We start from the raw sequence: 12,284 nt of genomic DNA, 5'->3' as shown, positions 1-12,284 counted from the left end.
GGTCAAGTGAGAACCGTGAAGTGAGTGGGTCGGGGGTGCAGTGAGGAACCCGTGGTGTGAGTGGGTCAGGGGTGCAGTGAGAACCCGTGGGTGTGAGTGGGTCAGGGGTGCAGGAGAACCCGTGGTGTGAGTGGGTCTGGGGTGCAGTGAGGAACCTGAAGTGAGTGGGTCAGGGCAGTGAGGAACTCGTGAAGTGAGTGGGTCAGGGTGCAGTGAGGAACCCGTGAAGTGAGGGGTCAGGGGTGCAGTGAGGAACCCGTGGTGTGAGGGGTCTGGGGTGCAGGAGGAACCCGTGGTGAGGGCTGAGGAGAACCCGTGAAGTGAGTGGGTCAGGGGTGCAGTGAGGAACCCGTGGTGTGAGTGGGTCTGGGGTGCAGTGAGGATCCCGTGGTGTGAGTGGGTCAGGGGTGCAGTGAGGATCCCGTGAAGTGAGTGGGTCAGGGGTGCAGTGAGGAACCCGTGAAGTGAGCCGTAACGCTGATTTGAGGGTCATACACACACACACACACACACACACACACACACACCTCAAGATCAAAGCCAAAATAAGGAAGGCTGGCAAAGGGATGATGATGTCACACCTTAGATAAAAGTCTCCTCTACGTACACAATAGCCAGCAGCCCTACACAACACTTGACCCCGGCGTTGAGGACACACAGATACGAGTAGGTAAAGGGAGGGAAGTCAACCATAAGTCCTATACTATCACCCTCGGGAGACACTGACCAAGATACTGTATTGATGTTTCCTGTCGTGGGAGAGAGAGAGAGTGTGTGTGTGTGTGTTGTCGAAGGTCTCTCTCTCTCTCTCTCTCTCTCTCGCTCTCTCTCTGTGTGTCTGTGTGTAAGCCCGATAATTCCTTTGTTTTAAATTCAATCTTGATGAAACAATAAAAGGTCAAGTCTGAGATATTTGTGAAATTTTGTGACCTTTTATGACCTGTGACTCGTGACCTTGCCGTAGTGACCTGAAAAGCTGGAAAAGTGAGGGTCACATTAAGCTGTTAACGATTTATATAACTTGATGTGTTTGTTTTAAGTGAGGTGGTGTTGGTGATGGTGGCAATAGTGGTGGTGGTAGTGATAGTAGTGATGGTGGTGATGGTGTTAGTGATAGTAGTGGTTATGGTGCTGGTAGTGTTAGTAGTAGTGGGTGGTGGTGGTGGTGGTGGTGGTGTAGTGATAGTAGTGGTTATGGTGCTGGTAGTGTTAGTAGTAGTGGGTGGTGGTGGTGGTGGTGGTGGTGGCGGTGGTGGTGGGGGTGGTGGGTCGGCCCATCGTGGAGGTGGTCAAGTGGTGATTTGGGTCGTCCCACTTGAATCAGGAAAAAGGTCTTCAAGAACCCTGGACGACTTCTTCAGGGCTCGATTTGCATCATATGGCAGTAGCGTGGGAGAGTTGCCCCCCCCCCCCTGTTGTTGTGAGGTGCTATTGTGCCTCTTGTGATGGTGTGACGAACTTGCTGTGAATATTTTAGAGACTCTCTCTCTCTCTCTCTCTCTCTCTCTCTCTCTCTCTCTCTCTCTCTCACAGTACTATGTTCATTGTAATATGAGTTCCAGTCGGTTAGGTACTCAATCCTCGCTATAGAAATTTATTATTATTATTATTATTATTATTATTATTATTATTATTATTATTATTATTATTATTATTATTATTATTATTATTATTATTATTATTATTATGGGTTTTTCATTAATCTTATTATTACACACACACACACACACACACACCCACAGACACACACACACAGACACACACGCGCGGTATCATCTGGAGGGGTGTGGAGGAAGGATGAAAGGGAAGGGGGTTGAGAGAGGTGGATACGGTCTGTTGTGTTCCTCTACAATATTTACTTCCACCGAATCACAGCAAGAGCCGGTGTGGTGGGTAGTCTCTCGCCTCCTGTTGTGTGCTAGGAACAAGACACCTAGACGGATACATCACCCATTTGTCCCCACGATAGACACAAACAGATGCTTCTTTGGATCACTTGAAGATTTGATTAGACACCCTCAACTTATTTCACCTGATGATTAATCACCCTAACGCTTCCTGGAATTTTTTAGTTTTTTTTTTGGGGGGGGGGATAATTTTGGCTAGATTAGGGGAGGAATTTTTATGTTTATATTCTGCCAGCAGGTGGGGACTCTGTTTAGCTCAGCTTTCCTAGTCTGTGTGTGTGCTCAGGTACACTCAAGAGGTTGTACGTGCATGCCAGGACTTCCACCAGTGAAAGTCGGAGGAAGTAGCGGCCATCTGAATGACTTATGAGCTAACAAGTGATATTAAATTCAAGTTTTTATTTAAGTTCATGAAGTGACGTCACCAGAAATCGTTCATAAGCTGAAAGATCAAAGCTTTTGTTTTTAGTGTGTGTGTGGGTCTTTGTGTTTGGTGTTGCGTGTTATGTTTCTTGTGTATAAGATTAGTAAACAATAACTCGTGTTGTTCTCCATTACAGACAGGAGCGTGGTAGTGGTGTGAGCGAGGCCTCCACGACACAACCCTGCCAGGCACCCGCTAAGACCCAGTGAGTGCCACCTCTCTCACTCTCCTTAGTGCCACCTGACCCTCCTCCTCACGCTCAAGGGTCATCTTCCACTTACCTCTCTCTCCCTCAAGTATTAACAAGATAGTCGTGTTCTATCAAGATATACCTGCTCTGTGAAATCTGAAACTGATGTGTTGAAAATAGGAAGTGTTGTGTACGTGTATTTATGTTGTACCAAAGAAACAATTTTGTGTTCAAATTCTGCAGTTACCGGCGGTGTGCTTATTAATGTGGACACTGTGCGGGAACATTATCAATTGAATTCTGTAAATTTAGAACAAGACTATCGGAGTAATTTTAGAACTAACATTCCCGGGGTGTAACATATCAGCACGTTACTGATGAGTGAAGTGAGGATGATTAGTTTTGGTGTTGTAGTGAGCATCGTGGGTGAGGTAAAGGGTGCCTGTGGTATGGTGTTCCCCCAACCACTGTGAGACTCACTGGACGACAGCCCTTCACCGCCACCACAAGGAGAATGGATAGTGCTGACGAAGGGGACATAGAACAAGAGTCGCCTCGCGCCCATTTGGAAGTGCCCGAGAAAACAACCACCGCCAACCAACCACCACAAATACCAGAGTGACACACACACACACACACACACACACACACACACACACACACTGCCCATTAACCACACTTTCGACGACCACAAAGTCAGCGTCACTGGTCGAGACACGTTCACCAAACATCACCAGGGGACCTCAGTACAGCGTGTGGGTGATATCTCAGGTGTGTGCGTGCTTCACTTGTGCAGCACACCAGGGAACACTTAATCACATCAGTTTGTGTGGTTCACTCTTGCAGGACGCCAGGGTACACTCACCCACTACAGCGAGTGATCGATGCCGCGTGTGAGGGTGTGGTGGGTAAGAGTGCGGGGAGTAAACATGAGTCTCCCCCTGAAGGACTGTGCCTCACCCGGTCCTGCTCCTTTATGATTGTTCCCGTAGCTTTATTCCGTTGATGAGGCTGCTCTTGTGTAAATTGAGTTAGTGATTAGTAATAAGCGTTATGCTGACGGTAGAGTTTATGGATGTTAAAGAGTTAAACTGTAGGTATATTAGGTCGTTTAAGCGAGAATTAAACGCGAGTTGTGGCCTGAAAATAACGCTTATTGATCATTGGTTATGCTTATGGTCTTGGCTGTGACAACTATAACACGTACATATTTTGGAATATAAAATTAGAGACCAATATTTTCTGGAAACATTGTTGTGTGAGTATATGTAATATATATAATAGCTATATCTGTTCTTATATTTGATATTTAACACATTGTGTAGTACATATTTATAAATAGTATACATTAACCCACACTATCCATATTTTCATAGATATATATGCCGTATATATAATATATATTAGTATGTAATACATTGTAAACACATCTAAGTAATCACAACATAAGGCGTCACCCGGGGACCTGTACACCATATCAAGCCTGAGTGAACACCTTAAACACACACAGGTCGCCGCACCACCTGATTTATAAAGTTGTCATCAATGTTGTGTATCACTTAACATACTGGTAGCGTATTTAGTGATAAACAAAGAGATATTTTCATCTTACAAACACATTTATGGTTGTATAAAGAGTCAGGAAGCATCACGGAGTCTAGTGTACTTAATATTATGAAAAATAAACTGTAGTCTGTTGTTAAAATTATAAAAAAGATATACAGACTGTGCAGTACGCTACACCTCCACCCATCACAGTCCAGCCTTCAACAAGCACAGTTTTTGGTGCACATTCCAACAACCAATAATTGCACAGATCTACATTCCCTCGACCAATCGCCGCATACCTACACATTCCAGTGCCCAATAATCTGCGAGGACAGTGTAAGCAGACTTGATATTTCAGAGAACCCTCAAGGACTTCCAAACGTAGATGTAGGAAATAAGAAAAACACATTTGTTTGACTTAGTTGGTTGCTTGATTGGGAAGATATTAAGAACGAAGTAAAACATATGCAGTGAGAAAGTCGAGGCTAAGATAATTGAAAATAATGAGTGCTTGTTTACAGAGACAAAACTGATAACTTGACGTAGGAAATTAAAGATTCGTCGTGGAAAGATGGACATAACTCACTCTACGGCTGTGATCTGAGGGGTGAAGTGCACAAATATATTGTAAATATTCGTGACTACACTTACAAGATAAAAGAGCTTATACTTATATTCTGTGATTCGAAATCCTTCCATTTAATTTAAAAAATTTCATGCTGTGAAAATTTGTTTAGGTCCTTTCAACAAGGGATGAACAAAAGCAAGTTTAGGTTCTAATCGCGATACAAAAGTTACCCCGTAAATTTAAAGTATCAGGCTAACGTTTTCTTTGGTTGAGCTTCTCGGGATAACTAAGGTAATTCGTGTATCTGTGAACTTTGATAACGGATTTCTACACAACGTTGTTAGATAAATTAAATTGAACCATAGACAAAATTGTTGAAGGAAGAGTGATATTAGACGTGTATTACCAATGACCGACACATATGCTATGGCATCCAAATATTGAAAGAATTGTATCCAAATATGTCACAGTAAACATGAATGTCAGTGTGAGGGAGATGAATTAGAAAACCTTGTCTCAGATAATTGACTGAAAAATAGAAATAATACAATGATCTATGAGAAACATAACAAATACAGTGAAATCATAAAGCAGAAACGGTAAACCTACTATTAGTAAAGTGAGGGGAAACTTACCCAATCAACAGAAGCTCAACAAGATCTTTGTTGTGGTCAGTGACCAAGACAAACAAAGTGGAAGAAGACAGAGCAGAGAGAGAGGTGGAAGGGGGAGGAGGGAGGAGGACCCAGGACGAGATTCCTGAAGGGAAGAGGAGCGATCTGAAGAAGGAGGAGGGGGTTGGAGGTGGAGGAGGAGGAGGAGGAGGAGGGAAGGGTCGAGGGTTCAAGGGTCGCCGGGAGGAACTGGTGTGGATGTCTGGTATGGTGGCTCGGGGGATGATTCGCCAGTCCAGCCTCACTAGGCTGGGGCTGATGATCAACACTGCTGTTACTGGAGTCGTCAGCAACACCACCAACAACAAGAGGGGTGAGTACCACCTCTATTTTATTGTGTTGCCTCTCCTTCTTCCGTTCCATATTCACCTTCATTTTCTATGTTATTATTATTATTATTATTATTATTATTACTGTTATTGTCAAGATTGTGAATATTAATCATTATCATTACTATTGTTCTTTTGCTTCATCTTTATATAATTTTTATTCTTCCTTGCCCTTTTCCCTAAGTTAGTACAGGTGTGTATATCAAGGTTTTGTAAGCAGAATATTTCAATATTTTAGTATTACTGTTAATATTAGGTTATGATTTTATAGTTATTGTCTTAATATATTATACTACTGTATAAACTGATGTTTGCCTGTTTATGTATATTTTAATAGGTTTGTTAGGTGGTCATATCAGAGGTTTAAAGTTGGCTCGATACAACTTTGAAACAGTGTGTGTGTGTGTGTGTGTAAAGGAGACAATTATAGTGTGTAAATGAGTATAGAAATCCAAGTACAGCGTTGGCATGGCACATGCCTAGGAACAGACACACACACTCATCAAAAGAAGCATCCTTTCATTTTCTAAATCCCTAATGTATATAAATATATATATACTGTATATATATATATATATATATATATATATATATATATATATATATATATATATATATATATATATATATATATATATATATATATATATATATATCCACAAGGAAAGAAGAAAACACGAAGTTCCCAAGCGCTTTCGTGTAATTCACATCTTCAGGGGTGAGTACAGTCTGAGGAGAAGTACCAAACAAGGTGTATATATACAAAGGAGGGTGAGATCAGGTCCACAATGGTCAGGTATTAGGGACACCTTGTTTTGTACTTCTCCTTAGTCTGTACTCACCCCTGAAGATGTGAGTTACACGAAAGCGCTTGGGAACTTCGTGTTTTCTTCTTTCCTTGTGGTTATCAGCATATATATATATATATATATATATATATATATATATATATATATATATATATATATATATATATATATATATATATATATATATATATATATATATATATATATATATATATATATATATATATATATATATATACTGTATATATATATATATATATATATATATATATATATATATATATATATATATATATATATATATATATATATATATATATATATATTATGGATCCATCTATGTTATATTCAGTTCTTTCTCCGTCTACATTCTTTTCGATAATATGTATGTTTGATTCCCAGTATTTTACAAATAAGAATAATTACCACCTCATGATTGTTCAGTAGAGGACTTGTTATATGGTAATATAGTTAATATTTAATTATCAAAGAACACCTCTATGTTACGTGTTAGTAGTTTAATATTTGAGTCTATTTTAGTAAAGTTTTACGGCACCTCTCACCATTAAGTTCTGATAGCCAGAGACTAAGTTCACAGAGATTCTTAATGTTAGGTTTGTCTCCTAACCGGTGCTAAGTTAAGGCAGTCTGGGGGTACTTGGTATTTCAGTTTGGATAATAGTTTCCGTGTCTTTAGCTCAAGTCAGAGCCAGTTAGATCCAGTCTTACGTCTTCCATTATGTGGTAAATTCAATGCACGATCCCTTTGAAAATCCTGGTCGAGGGAGGATGTTATGGTCCCCCTCAAGCGGAGAAACTTGATTGGTGGGTGAACAGAATAGCTTACCCCCCCATCGTCCACCTACCCTACAATCCTCCGCTATCTCTCCAACTTTTATGACGATGGGAACAAGTTATGGGTAATTTTATATTCGCCTCGATGACTTTACATTTAATTTACTCACATTGAGAGATAATTATTGTGTACTATGACAATTACCAGATTGTTGTTGTTGTTGTTGTTTATATGTGTGTTTCTTGGCTTCAACCACTAAAGTCTTTAAAAACACGCACTCTAAGTAAGTCCATACACTAGACAACAGCTGAGGTCTTGAAGCACTCAACACAATAGTCTTCAACAACATTAATATGCTAAGCAACATATTGTTTGTAGACAGTTAGTGCCTGAATCAGGTCATTCGATGTTGTGCGATGGAAATATAGGGCACTAATGAGCATAATGACTGAACATTAGTGTGGTAATTGCTGAATCTTTCATGAAATTGCAAGAAAACTATATCTTAGAATGGCACAAATTTGACTCTTTTACAGTATTCATCTGGGCTAGAGGCTGGGGAGAGGGTTGGATCGGTGGCGCTGGTTTGTTGCTAATCTGGGCATCTAAGTGCAATGTTTAGTTGTTCTGAGATTTCAGCAACGGATTTATAGCACTTGCTGAAAAAGCTATTCTGGCTTCGCATTTTATTATCGTTTTATTTTCACTTTGATTTAGGTTGAACGTTAGAACATTCTTGTTTGCGCTGACTGAAGTTGTTGAAGTTGTCTTGTTTCCAAACGAACACCTTCTAAGATACACAACACAATAAAAAAAAAAGAATAAAATCGTCTGGCGGTAGCCAGAATAAAATTGCAAGTGCGTGACACGCTGTGAAAGGGTTAATATGATTATATCCTCTGGCCTGTCAACCCACCTAGTATCCTGTGAGCCTCAGCTGCGGAGTCTGTTCGCGTGATATATTTCTTTATTGCTGTTTCCAAAACCTTCAATCGCTGGAAGAACGTAACTATTTCACTAATATCATTCCAGCAATCACAAATCCTTGACCACCGAAGGGACAAGACGTACCTGGCACTCCTCTCGGAGCAGCCAGGTCAACTGTTAAGTTGGCCCATACCAACCCCTTCCCCTGAACCCTCCTCCCCACCGGAATATCAACAAGTTCTCGCCAGAAGTTACAATTTCATTTAGGAAAGGAATGGAACCAGTGTTAAAAAGAGGTGAACAGTGGTGAACAGTGCTTAAGTCAGTGAGAACAACTCCACAGTAACAGTCGTACCCAAGTTAACCTTCACACAGTGAGGTCCCAGGTACCCAGTGATAACGGCCCGTGAGACCCAACAACAACCAGTGATGTGTTAATCCGTCTACGATAGGAAGGCCTGGGACCAAACCTCACTCATATAACACCATCTGTGAAGGAATTACTACACCACGTGAGGCCCCCCTCAGAACACCATCTGTGAGGGAATTACTACACCACGTCAGGTCCCTCATAACACCATCTGTGAGGGAATTACTACACCACGTCAGGTCCCTAATAACACCATCTGTGAAGGAATTACTACACCACGTGAGGACCCTCATAACACCATCTGTGAGGTAATTACACCACGTTAGGTCCCCCATAACACCATCTGTGAGGGAATTGCTACACCACGTGGTCCCTCATGACACCATCTGCGAGGGAATTACTACACCACGTCAGGTCCCTCATAACACCATCTGAGGGAACTACTACATCACGTGAGGTCCCTCCTAACACCATCTGGGAGGGAGTTACTACACCACGTGTTTGCTGTTCAACACGTACAATCTTACATTAATCTGTATGTTCACTCTATGTTCCTTTACCTTTCTCTAATGAAGGCTTTTGTTAAACCACCAATGTATGTAATAAGTCATTTATGTCCAATGTATATTTTCAGCCTTCGGGCTGCAGAACTTTTTCAATAAACCGTTAATTATTATTATTATTATTATTATTAAATCTGGTATAGGGGTAACACGCTTATCTCTCACAATTAATTATATCATGTGTTCGAGTCCTGGCCTGGGACACACTTGGGAAGGGTGTTATCCAGTGTGACCACCACCAAACATCTCAGGTTTCTTCCAGGTACTCTGGTTTCCTTCTGCACTATCACTTGACAATAACAAACTACAGACCAACCGTTCGAACGCTAGTAAGTGTTGAAATTATAAATTGAAAATTAAAAGAAAAACCTATTACAGGTGCCAAATTAAGGGCTTTGGGGAACACCATAGAAAATAGGTGAGGAGTCAGATTATTGGTTGTTACAGTAAAACAGACGTACTGCTTCATGTTACACAGACACGAAGCAAACCATTTGTGGGATAAACCCCTAATGCCATAACGTTCTAGCTTTGACAGTAGGCTGGGACGGTCGACGGTATGAAAAGCTTTTGAGAGATTCAGGAATATTCAGACTGTGAACTATCATCAGAGAAGTTCCAGATGTCATTAGTAAAAGATATCTGGGCACTCAGTTGACCTTATTAATTTAAAGCCAAACAGAATGTGTAATAATGTTATTGTCGCTACAGAAGGCGTTTAGTCTACTACATAGGGCGGTTAAATACCTTGATCACCAGAGTTTTTTTATATGCTGGGTGAACTGTAGCAACTTTTAGTGTATTATGAAAGACAACACTAGTGACGGAGGAGTTGTAAATGGGTAAGTGAACAGGTAGTACTAGCGGGGGATTAAGAAGTTAAGGGATCAGCAGGATTAGGGGTTAAGTCAGGGATTCAGGAAGATTAAGGTTTGGGTTAAGTCAGGGGTTGATTAATGGATAAGATTAGGCAGAGTTAGAGGTATCAAAGCTTCACTGAGGTATCAAAGCTTCACTGAGGTATCAAAGCTTCACTCTGATACCAAAGCTTCACTCAGGTATCAAAGTTTCACTCAGGTATTAAAGCTTCACTCAGATACCAAAGCTTCACTCAGATACCAAAGCTTCACTCAGGTATCAAAGCTTCACTCAGATATCAAAGCTTCACTCAGGTATCAAAGCTTCATTTCAGAGTATATTGGCCTATTATATTTTTCCCCTTAATCTTGAAACAACTTAAGCAACGACTCTCTCTCTTGAGCAACTGTTGAGAGAGAGAGAGAGAGATACACTGACAAGATAATGTTGGCCGCAGGAATGAATGTAATGACTTGACTGCTGTATAGTACTTGGTTTGATGTTACTGTTAACTCTCTCTCTCTCTCTCTCTCTCTCTCTCTCTCTCTCTCTCTCTCTCTCTCTCCAAGGCCAGCACAGCCAAGTATAGTGAGGAGCTGTCGGGCTCAATCATTATCTCAAATTAGTACAAGTTGCGCGCCAAAAATCCTCCATTTACATCACAATCTCATCTTTTCCTTCAAGGCTACGGCAGTGAATATTGTTTTAGATGTTAGGCATTATTGTTATTGTTAGCATTAGTAGTAGTAGTAGTAGCCAGAACATTATGAACGGGCAATGGAGGTGTTCTGTGGAAGTGAGGTCAAAATAACAAAGGATGGCCAAAGACACCTAGGCGCAGTAATAGGCACGACGGACTTCAAGACTGAGTACGTAACGGGAAAGGTGAATGAGTGGGTTAGGGAAATCCAAGCTCTATCTGAGATTACTAACACAGAGCCACATGCGGCTTTTGCGGCATTTACCTATGGAGTCAAGCATCGCTGGAACTATCTGATGCGCACTATCCCTGATATCGGACCCCTCCTCCACCCTTTGGAAGAAGCTATCAGCATCAATTTCATTCCCAAATTAGTGAAACACCCTCACTTAACCCCAGTAGAAAGATCACTCCTTGCACTACCACTGAGACTGGGAGGAATGGGATTGACCAATCCAGAGGAAATTGCTGCTGCCGAACATCAAAACTCAGTTAAGCTCACGGCAGCCCTCACGGACCACATAATAGCTCAGAACGCAATAGGGGAGGTGGATACCAGTGAAGTAAACAAGATTCGAAGCTCCATTACGACAGAACGACAGCACAGCCAAAGTGATTAGTTGCAGCAACTGTTGCTGCAAGTACCAGAGAATTTGAAGAAAAAAAGTAGCTATAGCGCAGGAGGTGGGCGCCTCGAACTAGTTAACTACGTTACCAATAAGGGCAAATGGTTTCAGTCTCAATAAACAAGAATTTACAGATGCCAATGCTCTAAGGTACGGTAGGCCAGTAGAAGGTTTGCCCTCCCAATGCATGTGCAGCTCTTCCTATGACGTCGATCACGCCTTGGTGTGCAAGAAAGGGGGCTTCATATGCATGAGGCATGACGAAGTAAGGGATCTCACAGCAAATATGTTGAAGGAAATTTGCCGTGATGTCAGGGTTGAACCAACCCTCCTTCCATTGGACGGTGAGATTTTCCAACATAGGACTTCAAACATATCTGACGAAGCCCATGTTGACGTCAGTGCTCGAGGATTCTGGACACGGGGACAGCGAGCCTTCTTCGACATCAGGATTTTTATCCCATGGCCGCATGTCACCGTAACTTAGCTCTCGATGCTGCACACAGATGGAACGAGAACGACAAGATAAGGGCATACGGAGAGTGAATTCAGAACGTTGATCAAGGCAGCTTCACTCCTCTAGTGTTCATAACCTCTGGTGGGATGGGACCAAGTGCAAGATGCTTCTACGCCAGACTCGCGGAGGTGATATCCGAACAGAAACAGCAGCCCAGGACTTATGTTACAGCCTGGATGAAATGTCGACTGTCCTTCTCTCTCCTTCGGTAGGCTTTGCTCTGCCTCAGGGGAACGAGAGCATCGGTCCCAAAGTCGACCACAGTTGCAGATATTGACTATGAGGCTAAAGTCACTGAATGCCACATAGATCTGCAGCTCAACTAACTCAACACAGCTAGGATAGCTACTTATGTATTAGGATATTTAATATTAAGGTAATAAAATGGTGGCGAAGGAATGGCTATTGGGGGAGGTTGGAGGCCATTAATTAAAAAAAGTAGTTGTAGTAGTAGTAGTAGTAGTAGTTTGCCTCTCAT

The 12,284-nt window shown here is 41.7% G+C and overlaps 1 protein-coding gene across 1 annotated transcript in view; it reads left to right on the top strand.

The window, feature by feature from the left end:
- The first annotated feature begins 5,473 nt into the window (after positions 1-5,473).
- Positions 5,474-12,284, top strand: part of LOC121857428 (protein phosphatase PP2A 55 kDa regulatory subunit) — a 46,197-nt gene continuing 39,386 nt past the window's right edge. The window contains exon 1 of the mRNA XM_042353483.1: positions 5,474-5,624. Coding sequence (XP_042209417.1) covers positions 5,510-5,624 — 115 coding nt within the window. The 5' untranslated portion in view covers positions 5,474-5,509. The remainder of the gene's footprint in view (positions 5,625-12,284) is intronic.

The sequence above is a fragment of the Homarus americanus genome, unplaced genomic scaffold (genome assembly GCF_018991925.1).
Source record: "Homarus americanus isolate GMGI-L3 unplaced genomic scaffold, GMGI_Hamer_2.0 scaffold54347, whole genome shotgun sequence".
NCBI lineage: Eukaryota > Metazoa > Arthropoda > Malacostraca > Decapoda > Nephropidae > Homarus > Homarus americanus.
This window is presented reverse-complemented; position numbering and strand designations above follow the sequence as displayed.